Here is a 23,148-nt window from a genome sequence, read left to right as displayed (position 1 = left end):
CGCAGGATGTGCGGCCTCAAAGACCCCAGGCGCTTCCGGAAGGCGAGCCAACGCTCCCCGGGCCCGTCGGAGAGCGGGTGGGCCTAGGCCTCCGAGGATCTGAGGGCGGGTGGCGCGGCGTCCAGGCCCGGGGCGCCGAGGGGTGGCGGGTCCCGCTGCCCACGCCGAGCCGTGCGAGGTGAGCCGGACGCCGGGGCGGGGCGGGGCGGGGCGGCCGCATCCCCGTGACGCGCCGGCCAATCAGGCGGCGTTGCGGCCCCGGCCCCGGCTCCGGCTCCCTGCGCCGCCGCAGCCGCCGCCCGCCCTCCCGCCGCCGCCGCCACCTCCAGCGCCAGCAGCCGGGCCTGATCGCCCGCCGCCGCCCGCGCCGTCCGCATGGCGCTCCGGGGCTTTTGCAGAGCCGATGGCTCCGACCCGCTCTGGGTACGTGCGGCGGGCAAACTTGGGGCCGGCGGGACGGAGGGAGGGAGGGAGGCCGGCGGGGAGGGGAAGCGCAGGGCCCGCAGCCGCCGGGGGCACCCCACTTCCCGCTCTGCGTCTGGCCTGGGGGGCCCGGGACCCTCGCCTCGCCCGCGGCCTGGCCCCTTTCGGGGGAGCGGGGTATGGCGGAAAACTTGGGTGACTCAGTTCTGGGGAGCAGGGCGTGGGGGGCCGCGTGCCCCGTCTTGGGGTTTTGGAGGGGAGGGTCAGGGGCCAGAGCCTCGGGGAGGAGGAGGCCTTCCTGTTTTGGGGTTCTAGCCTCTAAAAACCTTCCAGGGAAGGGGACGCTAGAGATGGGGGGCGGGAAAGGGGGTGTCTCTGCTTCTTTTCTCCTATCTCCTTTGTGGTTAGGGTTCCCCTTTCACGAAAAATACCCCATGACCAACGGGGTGAGCTGGGGAAGGGCTTAGATTGTAGAAAGGGACTTTCACTGTCTCCCCAAAGTTGTCGTACAGCCACGTTACTCTTCTGTGATTACCTAGCTGTCTTTTTTGTTGCTGCTTAAATACTCCGGGGAAAGTTTGGGGAAACCAAGGAAGAAGGGGGGTGTTCACCTTTGGCATGCCCCACCTGACCCTCGGCTCGGGTCAAATTTGGGGTGCAGCTGAGGACGCCCAGGACCCTGGTACCTGTGGTCATGCCCTCCCTTCCCTGAAACACGTGGAGCTCCTTTCTGGGGATGCCCCTTAGATTTAAACCTGGCAAGTTTTCTTCTGGAACGTGGACGGCGGAGCCTAGCTGGATGTCTGGAGTCCACTTTCAGTGGTTTACGTCCAGTCTTTAGGGCTTCAGCTTCTCTGTAATGCGATTTGCCTGTTTGTTCCAAGAAGGCACTTCTGTGCGGTGCTGTCTTGATTACTGGTGAACGCAGTGGGCAAATCTGGACAGGACTGTTTCTCCTCTTTTGTTTAGGAATCGGGAGAAACAGCTTTGGTTCTTAGGAGTTGGTGATTAGCATCCTAAAATACGTTCTGGTCCTGTTTTGCTGGCCTTTCCTTGAAGGCTGCATTTGGAGTGTTGAAAAGTCATCCTCCAGGGCCCCTTTGGAGAGTTTTTTTTTGTTTTTTAGTAGGGTGTGATTGTGTTTAATAACCTACCACACTTTGAAACGTTTCCCATTTTAAGCTCCTGGGGTTGGAGATTGACACCAGAGCTAGAAATAGAACATAAACTTTGCCTTCAGGGTCTGGGAGTGATTGCAGCCTCTTTGCAGATGGACTTTGTTTAGCAGAAGGAGAAAAACCTGCGGATCCTTTGTTACCAGGTGTAATAATGGTGATCTGGGTTCGTGTTGCTGGGAATTCTGGAATATTCGCTAGTTTATTTTCTTCTCCTGAATTGAGGAGGCGGTGAAATTGGTGACCCTACGTGAGGTTTTGTGTCGGGATGTATTTTATTGATGGCTGCTGGTAGTTGATGGCTAATGAGTATGCTCGGGGTGCCCTTTGTTTCTTAAGAGACTCATCCAGAAAGTCCAGTTGTGTTTGTTTGTTTGTTTGTTTCCTCATCAAGGACTTTTTGTCACAGATACTGCCAGGTGGTTGGGTTTTGCGTGAGGGTGATCATAGCTGATCTCTGCCTCTGGTAGGTACCCTGTCCACTTCTTTGACCTTGAATATTCCTGCTGCCTGGATTCCAAGACTTGCTGGACGTGCCCTGGAACCAGAATTTGAGAGGAGGCAGCTGGGGCCTGAGTGGGAAAATCGCAATGTAATTAAAATGGAAAACTAGAAAGTAGGTAGTTTTTGTGTTTTTCTTTTTGAGGCAGTCTCACTCTGTGGCCCAGGCTGGAGTGCAGTGGTGTGATCTCAGCTTACTGTAATCTCTGCCTCCTGGGCTCAAGTGATCCTCCTAACTCAGCCTCCTGAGCAGCTGGGACTACAGGCATGTTCCACCATACCCAACTAATTTTTGTATTTTTTGTAGAGACAGGGTCGCACTGTGTTGCCCAGGTTGGTCTTGAACTCCTGGGCTCAAGTGGTCCTCCTGCCTCAGCCTCCCAAAGTACTGGGGTTATAGGCATGAGCCACTGCACCGGCTGTTTTTGTGTTTTTCAAGGCAGCATGTTGCACACCAGGAGCGACTGGCCTTTAGGCAGTCAGATAGCTGTGTGACCTTGAGTAAGCCACTTTCCCTCTGTGTGCCTCACTTTGCTCATCTATAAAATGGGACAGGAGCCAAAAATGTCGCGGCCTTCTAGGGTTGTAGTGAAGTGTGAATGGGTTAATCTTTGTAAGCGGCTCAGCTTGTGCTCTGCATGGAGATAAACAATGGTTATTATTAAATACTATTTTTTCCAAAGATAAAGTTGTGTGTTTCAAGCTCCTTATTGTTCCTTTGGATTCACCTGTTCTTCAGCTGGTGCGGATGGAGTTGGGCTGTGGAAAGGCAGTGAGGCATTCTTGCTCGGCTCCTGTTGTGACCAAGGTCAAGTGCTGAGAAGTCAAGGTTACTGGGCCTCGTGGGACTCAGTCAGAGCTTTGTTCCTAGGCCCCTGTTTGCCTCTAAGCCCCAGGAAATGTCTAAGAACATGGAAATGGCCCATGATAAGGGTTCTGTTGACCTTCACTCAGGCAGATGCTCTGGGAAGAGAAAAGGAGAACTTCGCTATCAAACTGGAAACTAGGGCCTGATGACAGGGTCCCAGCCACCACGGAGGCCGAGGCACGAGAATCACTTGAACTCTGGAGAGGGGTGTGGAACTGGTAGTGGGGGCTGGTTTGTGGTTGATATTTGAATGAAGGTTGGAAAAATGGGCCTGGGCCTTTTTTTGGGTTCATTTAAAAAAAGAAAAAAGGCAGGCCAGGTGCAGTGGCTCACACCTGTAATCCCAGCACTTTGGGAGGCTGAGGTAGGTAGATCGATTGAGGTCAGGAATTTGAGACCAGCCTGGGTGACATGGCTTGCTGACCCCCGTCTCTACTAAAAATACAAAACAAAAAATAGCCAGGCGTGGTGGTGCGACACCTGTGGTCCCAGCTACTGGGGAGGCTGAGGCATGAGAATCACTTGAACTCCGTGGGGATGGAGGCTGCAGTGAGCTGAGATCACAGTCACTGCACTCCATCCAGTCTGGGCCACAGACTGAGACCTTGTCTCAAAAATAAAAGAAAGGACTGGGTGTGATGGCTCACGCCTGTAATCCCAGCACTGTGGGAGACCAAGGCGGGTGGATCACCTGAGGTCAGGAGTTCGAGACCAGCCTGACCAACATGGTGAAGCCCCATCTCTAAAAATAGAAAAATTAGCTGGGTGTGGTGATGCATGCCTGGTAATCCCAGCTACTTGGGAGGCTGAGGCAGGAGAATTGCTTGAACCCAGGAGGCAGAGATTGCAGTGAGCCGAGATCGCACCACTATACTCCAGCCTGGGTGACAGAGTGACCCTCTGAAAAAAAAAAAAAGAACCACTAATGTGTTTCAGGGCCTGTATAGAAAAATTGAAAATTACGGAAAAGCAGAGAAAAAAACTTGGTATGAAGCATTATAATGTGGTGGCTCAGCAAATCCGGCTCTCCTGCTGAGGCAAGTTACTACGTCTCTCTGTGCCTCAGTTTCCCTATGTGGGATAACATAGTACGAATGAATAGTGGTGACTTGAGGAAGAAGTGGGTGAATCTTCAGCAAGGATTTAAAATGTTGCTGCTTGGTACACAGCGCCCAGTGAATATCAGTGGTCGTCACCACCTGGAATTCTCCAGTTCATTTTTGCTGTCTCACCGACTGTCACTGGAATGACCAGGAGTAAGCTGCAGGCATGTGTCACCGTCAATGGAGTGAGCTGGTCCCAGGGTCAATGTGCACCTCTGAGATACTCTGTGGCATCCACCAACTCAGTAGACCCCTGAATATCCGACTTAGCCACCAAGAGAAATCTCTTAGAAGCTATCAGAAATTCCTATTGGGGCTGGGGTTGGCCTTGGAGTTAGTCTGATCCCTGCTTTCATTCCTCCTGTTGGCTCCAAAACAGTCTACGAAGAGCCAATTATTTCCCTCCTCCCAGTGCAGCTTTGGTTTTCTTTCTTTCTTTTTTTTTTTTTTTTAGACGGGGTTTCCCCATATTGGTCAGGCTGGTCTCGAACTTCTGACCTCAGGTGATCCACCTGCCTCAGCCTCCCAAAGTGCTGGGATTACAGGTGTGAGCCACCATGCCCAGCGCAGCTTTGGTTTTCAAATCCATCCCGTAGCCTTCTCCCCTTTCTTCTGTTTCTTCCCTCCCACCACCCACCCCCTTTAAAGTTTTTTTTTTTTTTTTTAAGACTGTCTTGCTCTGTCTCCCAGGCTGGAGTGCAGTGGTGTGATCTTGGCTCACTGCAACCTCTGCCTCCTGGGTTCAGGTGATTCTCCTGCCTCAGCCTCCCGAGTAGCTGGGATTACATGTACCCACCAGCATGCCTGGCTAATTTTTGTATTTTTAGTAGAGACAGGGTTTCATCATGTTGGCCAGGCTGGTCTCCAACTCTTGACCTCAAGTGGTCCTCCTGCCTCAGCCTCCCAAAGTATTGGGATTATAGGCATGAGCCACTGTGCTCAGCCTGTTTTCCCCCTTTTTGACCCCCCATCCTCCCAGACCTTTCCTCTCTCCCTTCCTTATGGATTGTTAGAGTGGAAAGGGATGTCAGATCTTGGGGGGCCCTTCCCTCCACCCACCCCATTTTATGGATGTGGACACTGTGGTCCAGGATGGTGACATGACAGGGCGCAGGGTGCCTTTGGGAGGAGATGAGGGTGACCTGGGAGAGGCCTGGGTAGGAATGAACTCAGGATTCCTGATCCAAATGTGTTGGTGATTCAGGCCAATCAGGAGCAGATTGAAAGTTCCTTGGCCAAATGGAGTCGCTGCAGCCAGCAGGGGCCTTGCAGAAGGCAGCTGCAGCTGGTCCATTTGGCGAAGACTCTCCTGAAGGGTGGTGTTCTCCTTCTCTGGGGACAAGCTCTGTTTGTGATAGCCTGGAAGGGTTGCCTCGCCTTTGCGACCTGGTGGTGGATGGAAAAAATAACTTTTTCCTGTGTGGACACAACTTTTAGGAGCGGATGTCTCTACGTGTGTGTCTTCCACTGACTGAGTTCCTACAGGAACGTGAGCTTTCTCTCCCCATCTCAGCCTCCAGCTTTGACTTCTCCCTTCCTCCTCCCATTTAGTATCACTTCTGCCAGCAAATCATGTTGCTCGCGCCTTCAAACAGCCGGCTTCTCATGGCTTCCCCGGCTACTGCTCTGGCCTGAATCACCGTTGGCCAATTCCTGGATTTAAAGAGTCACTTCAATCCAGGCGCTGTGGCTCATGCCTGTAATCCTGGCACCTTGGGAGGCCAAGGCAGATGGTTCATTCGAGGCCAGGAGTTCGAGACCAGCCTGGGCAAAATGGCAAAAACCCGTCTCAACTAAAAATGCAAAAATTAGCTGAGCCTGGTGGTGGGTACCTGTAATCCCAGCTACTTGGGAGGCTGAGGCAGGAGAATCGCTTGAACCCCCGGGGTGCGGAGGTTGCAGTAAGCCAAGATTTTACCACTGCACTCCAGCCTGGGTGACAGAGTGAGACTCTATCTCAAAAAAAAAAAGCAAACAGTCACCTCTTTGCTGCTGTGCCTACTCTACCCTTGACCCCTTCAGTCTAGTCTGTTGCTCTTCTGCAGTAGCTCCCATTTCCCCGAGGGTACAAGCCAAAGGACTTACAGTGGCCTTGAAGGCTCGGCAGCATCTCTCCCCACCGCCTCTGACCGCCTTCCTGGCTGCTTTCTGTCTCACTCTCCTCCAGCCACACTGGTGGACAGGCCCGCCCCTGCCTCAGGGCCTTTGCACTTCCTGTTTCCCCTACCTGCAATGTCGCTCATCTTCAAACCTTGTTCTGGTGTCACCTAAGGCGTCCCTGCCTTTCTCTGTACTAGCAAACCTCTGTCCCCATCTACACCTGCAGTAGCACTTACTGCCTTCTAATACACCTAATATTTTGCTTAAGTATTGTGCCTACTCTGTAAACTCCTACTAAAAGGTCAGCTCCATGGGGCAGGGATAATTGCCTGTGTTTGTTTATGGCTGTAATGCTAGCACCTAGAACTGTGCCAGGGGCTTAGTAAATAACAGTTGACCTTGGGAACAATTCAGGGGTTAGGAGTGCTGATGCCCTGTGTAGTTGAAAAATTCAGGGCTCTGCGTGGTGGTTCATGCCTGTTATCTCAGCACTTTGGGAGGTCAAGGCAGGTGGATCACCTGAGGTCAGGAGTTTGAGACCAGCCTGATCAACATGGTGAAACCCTTTCTCTGTAACAATTAGCCGGGTGTGGTGGTGGATGCTTGTAATCCCAGCTACCTGGGAAGCTGAGGCATGAGAATTGCTTGAACCTGGGAGGTGAACATTGCAGTGAACTGAGATCAGGCCACTACCCTCCAGCTTGGGTGACAGAGTGAGACTCTCAAAAAAAAAATCCAGGTATAACTTTCAACTCCCTAAACATTTAAATATTAACAGCCTACTGTTGACTGGAAGCCTTACCAATAACATAAACAATTGGTAACACAAATTTTATTGTTGGGTTTTTTTTTGTAGAGGTAAGGAACTCACTATGTTGCTCAGGCTGGTCTCAAACTCCTGGCCTCAAGCAATCCTCCTGCCTCGGCCTCCTAAAGGGCTGGGCCTAACTCATATCTTGCATACATATTATATACCATATTCTTACAGTGAAGCAAGATTAGAAAAAAAAAAAGTTAAACTGAAAGAAGAGAGGTTTTTACTTTTTTTTTTTTTTTTTGAGACGGAGTTTCGCTCGTTACCCAGGCTGGAGTGCAATGGCACGATCTCGGCTCACCGCAACCTCCGCCTCCTGGGTTCAGGCAATTCTCCTGCCTCAGCCTCCTGAGTAGCTGGGATTACAGGCACGCGCCACCGTGCCCAGCTAATTTTTTGTATTTATAGTAGAGACGGGGTTTCACCATGTTGACCAGGATGGTCTCGATCTCTTGACCTCGTGATCCACCCGCCTTGGCCTCCCAAAGTGCTGGGATTATAGGCTTGAGCCACCGCGCCCAGCCCGGTTTTTACTCTTTATTAAGTGGAAGTGGGTTCATTAGAAAGGTCTTCATCTTAGTAGTCTTCATGCTGAGAAGGCAGAGGAGGAGGAGGAGGTTGCAGTGAGCTGAGATCGTGCCTGGGAGACAGTGAGATTCAGTCTCAAAAAAAAAAAAAAAAAACTGCTAGCCCCAGGCCCGCATTTATACATGGTAGTGGTCCACTGGGGTTGTTGCTTTAATTTTAAGGCCAAGTGTCTGTTGCCTTTATTTTATTTATTTTTTTACAACTTAAACTTTATTTACTTGATTGAGAGCTTATTGTATTTATTTTTTTGAGATGAAGTCTCACTCTGTCGCCCAGGCTGGAGTGCAGTGGTGGGATCACAGCTCACTACAACCTCTGCCTCCCCTCCCAGGTTTCCAGCTGATTCTCCTGTCTCAGCCTCCGAGTAGCTGGGATTACAGGCATGCGCCACCACACCTGGTTTATTTTTGTATTTTTAGTGGAGATGGGATTTCACCATGTTGGCCAGGCTGGTCTCATTCTTGACCTCAAGTGATCTGCCTGCCTCAGCCTTCTGAAGTGCTGGGATTACAGGTGTGAACCACTACACCTGGCCTGGTGCCTTTTTAAAATTGTGCTTCGACACACCTGGTCCACTTCTCTCATTTATGGAACCCCCTTGGCACCTGTTGGTATCTGAGTTGGCATCTCCTGCTTTGAAGGCCAACCTCGAAGTAAGCGTCTGAGTAGTACGTTGGCTTCAGATTTTCATGGCGAAGTAAGTCCTCAGTTTGATGATCAGATCTTGGTGGTCAGTACAAGTCCAGCTCCTGAAAACATGCGCAAACATTTTGCAAAAATAACGCCCTGCTTCCTGAGATAGGCTTCCCCCCAGCTTAGCAAGAAAACTGGGATAGGGTAACATCCCTGCAGTTGGAGGAGTGGAGCTGAGGACCAGCACTTACCTCTTAGAGGCTGAATGGTTGAATAGGGCCTTTGAAGAAGCTATATTTTGGGAGTGGGGACAGGGTAGACAGTTGCTCAGTGCCTGCCCCGTTGACACCATTCTTTGTGTCCTGGTTGCAGTTCTGTGGACCGTAGTCTTAGCCACAAACGTGGCTTCTACCCCTAGATGCTGGTAGTACTTCCCCTTGTTGTGACAACCGAAAATGTCTCTAGATGTTTCCAAATGTCCCCTGGAGTGTGAAATCACCCAGCCGCCGGTGTGGAGGAATATGGGGGAGGAATGAGCAAGACCCTCCTCATCCTGCATTTCCCTAAGAGATTGTGGGCTAGTGAACTTCTAGTCTAATTGGCTTACTGGGGTTGCCTTGGAGAAGCTTAATGAGACGTTAAGGAGGTTAAACTCCAATTAGCTAGAGAAGAAACTTGCAGCAGTTTCTTTTTGAGGGCTGTGTCTTTTCACCTTTTTCCAGCTGGAGTTGTGACAGTTCATTCTCCCCTGGGAAAATGAAAATGGCTTTTGCTTTTTCTTTTGAGACAGTCTCCCTCTGTCGCCCAGGCTGGAGTGCGGTGGCACAATCATAGCTCACTGCAGCCTTGACCTCCCGGGCTGAAGCCATCCTCCCATCTTAGCCTCCCGAGTAGCTGGGACCACAGGCACACAGCACTACACCTGGGTAATTATTGTATTTTTTGTAGAGTCAGGGTCTCTCCATGTTGCCCAGGCTGGTCTCGAACTCCTGGGCTCAAGTGATTCTCCTGCCTTGGTCTCCCAAAGTGCTGGGATTATAGGTGGGCGCCACAAAGCCCAGCTGAAAGTGGCTTTCTTGAGAGATCAACTTTGAAGCTCTACTCATTCATTTTAAAGTGCCCCGGGAGAAGGGGACGATCAAAGTTGAGGTTCCACTTCAACCAAGGGGACACTTACCTGTGGGATTCATCTCCTGGGGAGTTTGCCAGGTTCCGGAAAGCAGGTTTTAATGGCCAGGGAGGGCGGCTCTAGGCTAGCATCCGGTAACCTTCAGGTAGTAACTGAGATTTTTAGGGAGCTTTTCTCTTCCTCTCTATAAGTTTTCTCTCTGAGAAACTTCAGTCTACCTTTTACTGGCCGCCTAGGTAATACTTGCTTGGAGAACATATGTGATGCCTAAGTTTTTCTAGTATGAGAAATTTGTGCAGCGATTGATCAGCTGATGGATTGATGGGGTCTTGTTCTGTTGCCCTGGCTGATTGTGCCACTGCAGTGCAGTCTTGACCTCCCAGGCTCAAGTGACCCTCCCAAGTAGCTGGGACTAGAGTCATGCACCATCACTCCTGGCTAATTTTCTTATTTTTTTTTTTTTGTAGAGATGGGGTTTTGCTATGCTGCCCAGTTTGGTCCTGAACTCCTGAACTCAAGCAGTCCTCCTGAGCTCAAGTGGCCTCCCAGGGTGCTGGGATTACAGGTCTGAGCCATTGTGCCCGGCCTCCTGTGGTCCTTTATAGCCCTGGGTTCATTGTCTTGTTCTCACACTGTTTTTCATTCATTCATTTATTCAGTCATTAATTGAGCATCTACTATGTGCTGCTTTAGACACTGAGGATACAAAATGAACAGGCTAGAACAGGCCAGTGTTCTCATAGAGTTTACACTGAGGGTGACTGAAATGATTTCAGATGCAAGTAAGTGCTGCAAGGGCTTGAACCAGGAAGAAGTGGGTGAGGTGCAAAGTACTACAGACGGATGTCCACAGAAGGCCTTTCAGGGGCAGTGAGTGAGGTCTGACTGAGGTTTCAGTGGCAAGGCTGACCATGCAAGGATGTGGGGGAAGGGAGTCCCAAAGTGGGAAGAGAATGTGCAGAGGCCTTGAGGACGATCATGGTGTGGTTAAGGTATCGAGGAGTTTAACTCAAAGGAACTGCAGAGCCCATCTCGTAAAAATCTTGCTTAGAGCATTCTGCAAAATGCATAAAGCACTAACACAATGGCCTGTGGTCCTGGAAGTTCCAGGGAAGACACTTACCGACTGGGCAAGGAAGTAGAGCAATGCACGGTCCCTGACAGAAGCATGAACCTTCTGATCTATTTATGTGAATGACTCTCAGGTTTTTTTTTGTTTTTTTTTAAATAGATGGCATCTTGCTGTGCTGCTCAGGCTGGTCTCCAACTCCTGGGCTCAAGCAGTCCATCCACCTTGGCCTCTCCAAGTGCTAGGATGGTAGGCATGAGCCACTATGCCCTGCTGAATCTCAGGTCTTGAAAATGAAGTTTGTTTTGTTTTATGAGTGTCTTCTCTTTCTCAGAACCTTAGCTGAAATGTTTGAGATGGAGACCAACTTGGGTTTCCCCACTCCCCAACTGCCTTTGATCCTCTGCCAAAGGCTTGTTAGTAAGATGATGAAGTACTTTTTTTCTGTGATTAAGAGGACTTTCTATAGGTTGCTAGAAAACTCTTCTTTTAAAACTAGATACTACTGAATTCATCAGGCAGGAGGAAGATCTTGCACTGCAACTTTTTTGATGGTGCACAGACTAATATAAAGGGAGAAGTAGAAGTTTTAGTACGTTCCCACCCTGCCCTTTGTTCGCAGTAGTTGTTCTTGGGTGTTTAAGAAAAGTTTCAAGCATATGCAAATACATGTGCAAGAACGTGTTTACATATTCATTTTTTCCCTCCCCAGTTGGATATTTTGAAGTTTTGTATCTTGTTCTCTTCACTTAACCAGTGTAGAGTTTCTTAGCATTTTAAGCCCATGCAAATTGAAAGTAAAAGCCAGTCACTTTTTTTTTTTTTCAAGCTACACATGTTAAACGATTGAGCCGTGTATTTACCCAGTCCCCTCTTGGGCGATCAAGGTTGTTCCCAGTTCCTTTTTTTTTTTGCTGTGATAAGCAGTGCTGCATTGAAAGCATATATATGGAAATATAGGGAAAGATTCAGCAGAATGTTTTCCCACAGGAAACTGGTAGGTTGAGAGTATGTGCATTTTGAAATTGGATAATTAATTGCCAGGTTACTGCAGCAGTTCATCCTCCCACTACAACCTCTGCCCCCTTGGTTCAAGTGATTCTCACCCCTCAGCCTCCTGAGTAGCCGGGCATGATGGTGGGATTGCAGGCACCCACTGTCATGCCCGGCTAATTTTTATATTTTTGTAGAGAAGGGTTTTCACCATGTGGCCAGGCTGGTCTCAAATTCCTGACCTCAAGTGAACTGCCCACCTCGGCCTCCCAAAGTGCTGGGATTACAGGCCTGAGCCAGCGCGCCTGGGCAGTTTCCACACTTTTATGTTTTGCTACCTCTTGAACACTTTACTGCTTAATTTCTTCTGCCAGATGGCCTAAATAATCTCTCTGAAGTTCAAAGTTCCACAGAGCTCTAGAGCAGGGGCAAAATGCTGCCGGTCTCTTTGCTAAAGGATAGCAAGTCAGGAGAACAGCATGGGGGAGCCACCCCCATGATCTAATCACCTCCCATGAAGTCCCTTCCATAACATATGGGGATTCCAATTTGGATTACAATTCAAGATGGGATTTAAGTGGGGAAAGAGCCAGACCATGTGAGTACTCTGTTCGGCTAACGAATAACCAATGTATTCTTCCATTCTTTCTTTGAAATCATATAAATATTTATAAATTTAATATATCGAATCAAAATGGATTATGTTGTAAGTATTACTCTGCCAGTTAAAAAAATTTTTTTTTTTTTTTTATTTTTTGTAGAGGCAGGATCTCCCTTTGTCACCCAGGCTAGTCTTGAACCCCTGGCCTGAATCAATCCTCCAACCTTGGCCTCCCCAAGTGCTAGGATCAAAGTTTGTTAATTTGATGGCTAAAAAAATATTTTCTTGTGCATTTCAATTACAGTTAGAAGCTACGCATCCTGGCTGGGCTCGGAGGCTCACATCTGTAATCCCAGCACTTTAGGAGACCTAGGTGGGTGATCACAAGGTCAGGAGTTTGCAACTAGCCTGGCCAATATGGTGAAACGATGTCTCTACTAAAAATACAAAAAAGTTAACTGGTCGTGGTAGTGGGCGCCTGAACTACTTGGATGTGGAGGCAGGAGACTTGCTTGAACCTGGAAAGCGGAATTGCTTGAACCCAGGAGGCAGAGGTTGCAGTCAGCTGAGATTGCACCATTGCACTCCAACCTGGGCAACAGAGCCCGTCTGAAAAAAAAAAAAATAAAGTTATGCATTCTGCAACACATTTTTCAGCAATTTGTGTATTTTCAGTTTGTATTTCTCTGTCGTTTTTGGGTACATCTGGACTAGTTTGTCTTTTTCTTGTTATTTTGTAGGGGTTCTTGTTACTGTGGGTCCTTTCGTCTCTGTCCATCATCTGTATTGTATAAATGTTTTGTTATAGGCCATTGTTTTTCTCTTGGCATTTAGAAACATTTGAAGCTTGTCCTTATTAGTATGTAGTTTTGCAAGGTTGCATTTGCAGCTTGCGTACTATTTTGTCTCCTATGTTTTTATTTATTGTTACAAGAATTTTCCCGGGCCAGGTGTGGGGGCTCACACCTGTAATCCCAGCATTTTGGGAGGCTGAGGTGGGCAGGTCCCTTGAGGTCAGGAGGTCGAGACCGGCCTGGTTAACATGGTGAAACCCCATCTCTACCAAAAATAGAAAAATTAGCTGGGTGTGGTGTCACATGTTGAGGCAGGAGAATTGCTTGAGCACAGGAGGCGGAGGCTGCAGTGAGTTGAGATAGCACCACTGTACTCCAGCTTGAGAGACAGAGTGAGACTCCATCCCCCCGAAAAAAATTTCCCACGTACCCACATAACCTTTGTAATTACACCTATAAATGTCCAATCAATAATTTCCTGTATTGGTGGGCTTTAATCACATAATTATTATCTGTGGTTTGACATTTGGGTTGCTGTGTTTTCTTGCCTTTTTTTTTTTTTTTTGAGACAGCATCTCACACTGTCACCCAGGCTGGAGTGCGTTGGTGCAATCTTGGCTCACTGTGACCTCTGCTTCCTGGATTCAGGCAATCAGGCAATTCTCCTGCCTCAGCCTCTGGAGTAGCTGGGATTACAGACTGTACCACCATGCCTGGCTGATTTTTGTATTTTTAATAGAGATGGGGTTTCACCATGTTGGCCAGGCTGTTCTCGAACTCCCCACCTCAGGTGATCCACCCGCCTCCTTGCCCTCCTAAAGTGCTGGGATTATAGGTGAGAGTTATTTTTCTTTTAAAGAAAATACTGTCCTGAATACCATATGGATATAGTGCGTATTGGCTTATTTCCTTAGATTATATTCTGAGTGGAATGAATAACATGTCAATAGGCTTCACTCTAGCCATTGTCTAAAGTGGGCTGGACTGTGCTCACCATTCTAACAGGGTTTAAGGTTGCTCATTATCATGGTTATTAATTGAGAGAGGATGATGGGTGCATATTAATGTCAGGCTCTTCTCAGGTTCCTCCATCAGCCTTATAAGACTGGAGACCCCGGGTCAGGAAGAAAGGTGGAGCTGTCTGGCACTGGGAAAGGTAACCTCTTAGTTATAATTAGGGTTGGCTTATTTAGGAGCCCTTTGATAGGGCTTCACTAATTGACTAACCCAGGGTTACCTGTTAGATCAGGATCTCTCTGAGGGCTGCAATTGTAGTTTTTTTTCTCTCTCTTTTTTTTTTTAGAGACAGAGACTCACTCTGTTGCCTGGGTTGGAGTGCAGTGGCATGATCTTGGTTCACTGCATCCTTGAACTCTTGACCTCAAGCAATCTTCCTGCCTCAGCCTCCTGAGTAGCTTGCACTATAGATGCTTGTCAACATGCCCAGCTAATTTTTTTTTTTTTGTGGAGACGAGGTCTCGCTCTGTCACCCAGGTTGGAGTGCAGTGGCATGATCATAGCTCACTGCAGCCTTAAACTTCTGACCTCAAGCAATTCTCCTGCCTCAGCCTTTCACATTGCTGGGATTACAGGTGGGTGCCACCATTCCTGGCCTGCAGTGGTTTGACAGGGCTCTTTGATCTTTCACTTTGGTCCCCTGCCCCCTGAGATCTGTGGAGTGATCCATTTGACACTTGGTGCTAGGGACAGAGCTGACCTACATCCAGTTCTCTGCATAATTGGTATAGGTGGTAGGGGTCTGGAGAAAGGGCCCACCTCTGGTGTTCACACCCTCTGTATTCTCCAGGGGGCCATGGGGATGGGGTGGAGGAGGCTGGAGTGAAGAGATAGTGTAGCGCCAAAGAAAGCCAGGGAGGTGTATGCTGCGGGTCAAGAGGCCAAGTTCAGGAGCCTAGGCTGGAAGATCAGTATAGACAATACAAGTTAATTCACCCTGTCCTTACAGAGCATCTGTCTGTAGGGTGCCCAGGTCTGGGTGAGTCTCTTGGATGAGATAGGTATCAGGTTTTGCTCTGAAGTTGGACTGATGTGTGGGGAAATTCATTCTGCAGGTTTTTTTTTTTTTTTTTTTTTTTTTTTTTTTTGAGACGAAGTTTCGCTCTCGTTACCCGGGCTGGAGTGCAATGGCGCGATCTCGGCTCACCGCAACCTCCGCCTCCTGGGTTCAGGCAATTCTCCTGCCTCAGCCTCCTGAGTAGCTGGGATTACAGGCACGCGCCACCATGCCCAGCTAATTTTTTGTATTTTTAGTAGAGATGGGGTTTCACCATGTTGACCAGGATGGTCTCGATCTCTTGACCTCGTGATCCACCCCCTCAGCCTCCCAAAGTGCTGGGATTATAGGCGTGAGCCACCGCGCCCGGCCTACCATTCTGCAGTTTTATTTGTAGTTGAGGATTAAGAAAACTTGGGTCAGGCATGGTGGCTGTCGTGTGATCCCAGCACTTTGTGAGGCTGTGGTGGGAGGTCACTTGGGCCCAGGAGTTTGAGACCAGCCTGGGCAACAGGAAGACCCCATCTTGTCTGTGCGTGATGGCACATGCCTATAGTCCCAGCTACTCAGGAGGCTGAGGCCGGAGGATTGCTTGATCCTGGGAGGTTGAGCTGCAGTGAGCTATGATTGCAGCACTGCAATCCACCCTGGGCAACAGCATGACACTGTCTCTAAAAAAAAAAGAAAAAAAAGAGAACTTGCTTAACTACCTCAATCATACATATGTGTGAAGCCAGACTATCACAACTCTGAGAGCTGTTGATACATACATATTTTGGAAGTTCCAGGTTTTCTGTTACTATAAACATGGAAGAGATTGAATTACTTAAAGGGACTTTTTTTCATCCTTCTCTTTGTCTTTTTTGTCTGATGTTATAAGGGGTACAGAATAGAATGAGAACAGCGCAGAAATGAGTAAAACATGTAAATCTCTTTTAGCGATACTTTTTTTTTGTTTTCTAGACGGAGTCTTGCTCTGTCGCCTACTTTGGGGTGTAGTGGCTTGATCTCAGCTCACTGCAACCTCCACTTCCCAGGTTCAAGCGATTCCCCTGCCTCAGCCTCCAGAGTAGCTGGGATCACAGGTGTGCACTATGCACCACCATGCCTGGCTAATTTTTATATTTTTAGTAGAAACCTGGTTTTGCCATGTTAGCCAGGCTAGTCTCAAGCTCCTGACCTTAGGTGATCTGCCCACCCAGCCTCCCAAACTGCTGGGATTACTGGTATGAGCCACCATGCCTGGCCTCTTCTAGAGATAATCTTATTGGCAGGTTGATGTTTTTAACTTCAGCCTGTTCATTTCACAGATCCTATATCAATAGTTTTTTTTTTTTTTTTTTGAGACAGAGTCTTGCTCTGTTGCCCAGGCTGGAGTGCAGTGGTGCGATCTCTGCTCATTGCAGTCTCTATCTGTTGAGTAGTTAGGACTACAGGCGTGCTCCACCACTTCCAACTAATTTTTAGTAGAGATGGGGTTTCACAGTTTTGGCCAGGTTGGTCTCAAACTTATGACCTCAAGTGATTTGCCTGCCTCTGCCTCCCCAAGTGCTGTGATTACAGGTCTGAGCCACCATTCCTGGCCATAAATATATAGTATTTTTTAAAAACAAGAATGGGATTCTACAAAAACATATTATTATTATTTTTTGAGATAGGGTCTCCTCTGTTGGCTCAGGCTGGAGTGCAGGGGCACGATCATGGCTCACTGCAGCCATGATCTCCCAAGCTCAAGCAATCCTCCCACCTTAGCCTCCCGAGTAGTTGGGACCACAGGTGCTCACCATCATGCCCGGCTAATTTTTTTTTTTTTTTTTAATTGAAAACAGTCAGCCAGGCGTGGTGGCTCACATCTGTAATCCCAGTATTTTGGGAGGCTGCAGTGGGCAGATCATTTGAGGTCAGCAGTTCGAGACCACCCTGGCCAACATGGTGAAACTCCATCTCTACTAAAAATGTAAAAATTAGCCAGACACGGTGGTGCTTGCCTGTAATCCCAGCTACTGGAAAGACTGAGGCATGAGGATCACTTGAACATGGGAGGTGGAAGTTGCAGTGAGCCAAGATCATGCCACTGCACTCCAGCCTGGGTGACAGAGCAACACTCTATCTCAAAACAAAACAAAAAACATAGTCTTTATTTATTGTTTGCGTGGACTGGTGCATCTTGGTTACGATGCATTTTTGTTGATTAACCGATATTTAATTGCAGATGAAATGTAACATGAATCTGAGTATTTGCGGATATTTGTTTCCTCTTTAGGCAGCTGGTCATAGTCTTTTTTTTTTTTCTTTTTTTTTGAGATGGAGTTTCTCTATTGTTGCCCAGGCTGGAGTGCAGTGCATGATCTCAGCTCATTGAGGCAGTTCAAGTGATTCTCCTGCTTCAGCCTCCTGAGTAGCTGGGATTACAGGCATGTGCCACCACACCCAGTTAATTTTTGTATTTTTAGTAGAGATGGGGTTTCGCCATGTTGACTAGGCTAGTCTTGAACTTTTAACCTCAGGGGATCCGCCTCGGCCTCCCAAAGTGCTGGGATTACAGGCATGAGCCACCACACCTGGCCCACAGTTTTTTTTAACCTCTGTGTACATGTGGGTCCTGGGGAAATTTGAGGCAGGCAAGACTTTGTTGAGTGGGTGTCTTAGATTCTCTTAGGAGCTCTTTGTAGGAGGTAGGAATCTCTGAGAGTCCGTGCCCATAAATTGGTCGCATGGCCTGGCTGGTCCCATTCAGGTGACCATCTCTGAGGTCCTGAATAGCCTTTACTTGGGCTCCATGCTGGGAATCCAGCTGTGCACAGAGCATGGTTCCCTGCCTTCCTTGAGTGCCAGTCTTGTGGGGCAAACGGCCAAATAAATGGACAATCATCAGGAAGTGCTATGAAGGGGAGCTGCGTGGTGCCTGGTGAGTGCGATAGTGGGGTTTGATGTGGTTGGAGAGAAAACAGGAGACTCCTTAGGTAGGGAACCCATTTGATGATACAGATTTGGCTACGTGTGGCAAAGACCCCAAATACGATGGCTTTAGATACAAGCTCATTTCTCTGTCATGTAAAAATGCCATTTTAATTCGTAGAGATGAGGTCTCCCTGTGTTGTCTAGGGTTTCACATCCCTGGGTTCAAGCAGTCCTCCTGCCTCGGCCTCCCAAAGTGTTGAGATTACAGGTGTGCGCCATCACACCTGGACTACAACTCAGTTCTTAAAGACAACTTCCTTCTCAAGTGTTGGAAAGAACCAGTGACTGAATCAGTTCTAGTCTTTGCGTTATCCCCATCTTAGTTGCCTGACTTTGGTAAGAGTTTATTTAGAGGAGTGGAGAGTTTAATAGGCTAGAAGGGTTAAGAAGGAAGGGAGAAGGAAGAAGCTCCCCTGTAAGGAAACAGAAGGAGCGGGGCTCCCAAGCTGAGAGAGGGAACCCCATCTGCCACAGATACTAGCTAGGTATATATACAGAGACTGGAAGAGGTGGTGTCTGATTTGCTTAGAGCTCAGGGGATTGGTTTGACTAGGCATGTCATTCACTTAGCCCTCCTACCCTAGCCTTAATACACAAATGTAGGGTACCATGATGTTCCACACACGTGGGAATACGTGGGGGTGGTCATGTTGCCAGGAACATGTAGGGTAATCATGTTTGGGTGGACCCAGTTTCTAATGGCTGGCATTTGCACATCAAAGGTTGTCGGCCTGGCTCTGAGAGCCGGGCTTTACAAGAAACTTTTCCTGAGATGCTTTAAAAAATGAAAACTTCCTACTGAAGGGACTGGGAAAAGTAAAAAAGTAAAAAACGAAAACTTCCCAAGGATCCTCTTTCCTCTTTATCTGCCTAAAATAATTTCTTAATAACTCCTACAACATTCCCCTTGTCGGGGGGCCACACAAACTGCTGTTAGGGGTTTGGGGCGATGACTTCTTCTGGCTACTTCTTGGTGAAAAGGGACATCGAATGGGGAACAGCAGCTAGGGCTCCTCCTGGCGTCGATCTAAGGGTCCTCGGAAGAATGGCGTGTCCATGTGCAGTTCAGTTTACAGCACCATTTGGAGTTTGATTGCTTCAGTCTTATGAATGAATTTCCTTTCCCAGCCAATGCACCAAAATGATACCGCTCTGATACGTGGAGGAACACCAGGGTTCTTTGTCCTCATGCTGGTTTAGCTAAAACAACATGGACACATGTGGAGTGGTTTTGAGGAGCGGACAGTATAATAGGCAAGAAGGAAGGGAGAAGGAAGAAGCTCCCCTGTACAGAGGGAGGGGAGCTCCAAAGCCCAGAGAGGGAACCCCTGAGAGTTTATTTTATAAATAAAATGACGTGCATTGAGGGTACTCTGTTTTGTGTGGCATGCTCAGCCCTCTCCGTGCATACCTTGTTTCAGGCACATAGTCACGCCGGGTGGGTGCTGTAACTCTTTATCTTAGATGGGGAAAGTGCGATACCGTTAAACATGCCCAGGATTATATTGCTAGCAAGGGATGGGCGCAGTATTCAAACCCAGCAGTTTGACTCAAAGCCTGCCCTCTCCAGCTGTTTTGCACCTCAGTTGTTTAGTCTTCAAGATTTTGACATCTATCTCATACCTCACATCTGTTAGGATTGCATTTGGCTTCCAGAAACAGCTCGACTCCAGCAGCCTAAGCAGAAAGGTATTTATTTATTTTTTTACACGTCAGAAATTCCAGTACCTCTTGGAGTTGCTGGCATTGGATTAGTGATGCAGGGCTGTTAGGACTGATATCTCTGCTGTTTACATTGTCTTTTCCTCAAGGCCCCTAAATGGCTGCCGCAGCCCTAACCAATGTGTGTGGGTTCAAGTTACGAAGAGGGAAGGGTCACACCCTCCCCAGAGGCTCCTCTCTCTACACTGCAGACTTCTGCTCACGTCTCCTTGGGTGGAACTGGATTACAGGACCACTGATAGCTGCAAGAGAGGCAGGAAAAGCGAGCATTTGGTTTTATGCTTCTCCAGGAGGAAACAGCAAGGGAGAAACTGTTGAGTAAGCCAGCCAGTATTGTCCAAAATGTACTTATTTACTTAACTTTTTTTTTCTTTTGATACAAGGTCTGGCTCTATTACCCAGGCTGGAGTGTGGTGGCATGATCTCGGCTCACTGCAACCTCAGCCTCCTGGCTCAAGCCATCCTCCCACCTTAGCCTCCCGAGTGGCTGAGACTACTGCGGTCACCACCACACCTGGCTAATTTTTGTGTTATTTGTAGAGATGGAGTCTAACTATGTTGTCCAGGCTGCTCTTGAACTTGTGAGCTTAAGCCATCTGCCCACCTCAGCCTCCCAACGTGCTGGGATGATAGGCATGAGCCACCACACTCAGTTAACATCTTTCTTTCTATCAATTCACTTTTTAAAACTTAACAAAGTTATTGCAAAAGGAAGTTTCATATCACGGTAGGATATCTGTGAAGTCACAGGTTGGTCATATTTATGTATTTACTTAGTAGCTGTTAAAGTATCACTACTAAGAAAAAACGATATTCTTTAAATTGCCTATATCTGTGGTTCTTAACTCTGGATGATTTTGTCTCCAGGGGACATTTGGCAATGTGTGGAAATGTTTCTGGTGGTTGCAATGGGGCAGGGAACGTGCTCCTATAGAGGCCAGGGATGTGCTAAACATCTACGGTACAGGATGGGCTCCCACAGTGAAAAATCCTCTGGTCCCAAATGTCAGTGGTACTGCAGTTGAGAAACCCTGGTGTGGGCGCAATCCACCTGCTGCCAAGAGTTATGTACAAGCCATGTTTGGGTAATGCTTCAATATGTCCACTGCGATTGTGTTTTCTCCTGGATGACTATCAGCAACACTGTAGCCTGCTTGTTGGTTTTCAAGGCCCATTCTCACAGATAATATCAGATCTCCGGCAGTCCTGTGATGCAGTTCAAAATGTTCATGTGGGCCATGCATGGTGACTTATGCCTGTAATCCCAGCCCTTTGGGAGGCCAAGGCTGGAGAATGGCTTGAGCCCAGGAGTTTGAAACCAGCCTCGGCAATATAGCGAGACCCCGTCTCTACAAAAAATTAGGAAAAAAAAAAAAAAATTAGCCAGGTATGGTGGTGCATGCCCCTGGTCAAAGCTACTCAGCAGGCAGAGGCGGGAGGATCATTTGGACCTGGGAGGTTGAGGCTGCAGTGAGCCATGATTGCACCACTGTATTCCAGCTTGGGTGACAGAGCACGACCCTGTCTCAAAAAAAAGAATGTACATGTGAATTCAAGATATGCCCCTTACAGAGACCTTGAGGATGCAGCTCACTGACCCTGAAGCTAAAGTGGTTGAAGTGATACCCCTTTTGCCAGGCAAATCCTGCATGAGTGCTTCTAAAAGAACACGGCAGAGAGTGTTGTTGGGACCTGGCAGAAATCGTGGTCTCTTGGTGACCACGTGCTTTGGAAAGGGCTGTGCTCTGGCAAGTGGGAAATTTTATTTTTCATTTTCTCCTGTCTGCCTCGGTTTGGCAAAAACGACCTGGCCTGGGCCTGGACCTTGTGGAGACAAGAAGGCAGCTGGTAGGTGGAGATGATCAGAGATCAGGCTGCTGGCAGGTTTGCCCGAAGGTAGCTTGACAGTTATGCTCACCACCTCCATTAAAGTTAATTGAGCTGTTACAGAGTGGGAGCGGGGAGTGTGATACTGCCTGTCTCTTTGTGTTGGTGTGGCTAAGAAGCAAGGGAATTTTTTATTTTTCCTTCTTAATTCTGTAAACTTAGAAAAGAGCCTGTCACCATCCCTTAATCATGCAGTCAGAGAAGGAGACCAGGCTGTTGAGACAGATATGCTGCATTTGATGGAATCCAAGAGGCCAGCATTTGTGACTTGGATTCCAGTTTCAGGGATGTTAGGATATAAACACGTAGCCAGCAATGTTTAAAGGATGGGCTGATGGAGAGACACAGACAAATATCAAAGATACCAAAATAGGAAGAAACAGTCTTAGAATCAATGCAGTATAAAAATGGTTTCTAGTTTCTTTTGTTTGTTTTTGTTTTTGAGACGGAGTTTCGCTCTTGTTACCCAGGCTGGAATGCAATGGCGCAATCTCGGCTCACCGCAACCTCTGTCTCAGCCTCCTGAGTAGCTGGGATTACAGGCACGTGCCACCATGCCCAGCTAATTTTTTGTATTTTTAGTAGAGACGGGGTTTCACCATGTTGACCAGGATGGTCTTGATCTCTTGACCTCATGATCCACCCGCCTCGGCCTCCCAAAGTGCTGGGATTACAGGCGTTAGCCATCGCGCCCGGCCCGTTTCTTTTGTTTTTTTTTGAGACAGAGTCTCACTCTGTTGCCCAAGTTGGAGTGCAGTGGCGTGATCTCGGCACACTGCAGCCTCCGCTTCCCAGGTTCAGGTGATCCTCCCACCTCAGCCTCCAAGTCACTGGGATTCCATACATTTGTCACTGTGCCCAGGTAATATTTTTTGTATTTTTGTATTTTTTGTTTTTTGAGACAGAGTCTCACTTTATTGCCCAGGCTGGAGTACAGTGGCACAGTCTCAACTCACTGCAACCTCTGCCACCTAGATTCAAGTGATTCTCCTGTCTCATCCTCTGTCACTGTGCCCACCTAATTTTTGTATTTTTAGTAGAGACGGAGTTTCACCATCTTGGTCAGGCTGGTCTTGAACTTCTGACCTCGTGATCCGCCTGCCTTAGCCTCCTAAAGTGCTGGGATTACAGGCATGAGCCACAGTGCCCGGCCGATTTTTATTTTTTTAATAGAGATGGGGTTTCACCATGTTGGCCAGGTTGGCCTTGAATTCCTGACCTGAAGTGATCCACCCGCCTTGGCCTCCCAAAGTGCTGGGATTGATTGTGAGCCACCACTGCTCCTGGCCTCTTCTCATCCTTAAGCACAGCCTTAGGCAGTCATGGATGTTGCCTGCTATACTTCTTGTTCTGCTTTTATGCCTGGTTTAAAAATTCTTGCCTAAAAAGTAAGCCCCATGGCCAGTGCTATCTGTCACCTTCAGGAGTGGCATCTCCTGGGGTGCAGGAGGTCCTGTAGTTTGTTTTGTGACAGCTGGGTCATTTTTAATCAGATCTTCTGCTCTAGTTTGCCTGGCTCTTAGGTGCTTGGGAGTTGTCCTGTTTTTTTTTTTTTCTGTTGTGAAATGGCCCAGCTTGTACACCTTGTTCCTTTTCTTGCTGGAGTTATTTCCTTTGGACTCCTGTCTGTAAAGTAGGGTCGTTGGGTGAAAGTGGGGTATGCGTGGTTAGGATTTTCTCTGCATGCATTCTGGGTTGATCTTCAGATGATTTAATTACCTTTTATTTGTTGAATGAGTATATTTAATAAGCGTGTTTTCTATGTACCAGGAG

The 23,148-nt window shown here is 48.1% G+C and overlaps 1 protein-coding gene across 1 annotated transcript in view; it reads left to right on the top strand.

Moving 5' to 3' along the window:
• Window positions 1-363: 363 nt before the first annotated feature.
• Window positions 364-23,148, top strand: part of ABCC1 (ATP binding cassette subfamily C member 1 (ABCC1 blood group)) — a 191,589-nt gene continuing 168,804 nt past the window's right edge. Inside the window, exon 1 of the mRNA XM_064362456.1 lies at window positions 364-423. Coding sequence (XP_064218526.1) covers window positions 376-423 — 48 coding nt within the window. The 5' untranslated portion in view covers window positions 364-375. The remainder of the gene's footprint in view (window positions 424-23,148) is intronic.

Source organism: Aotus nancymaae, unplaced genomic scaffold (genome assembly GCF_030222135.1).
Source record: "Aotus nancymaae isolate 86718 unplaced genomic scaffold, 86718_ANA_hifiasm-v0.15.2.pri h1tg000049l, whole genome shotgun sequence".
NCBI lineage: Eukaryota > Metazoa > Chordata > Mammalia > Primates > Aotidae > Aotus > Aotus nancymaae.
The sequence above is the reverse complement of the archived record's forward strand: the minus strand, read 5'-3'. Positions and strand labels throughout refer to the sequence as shown.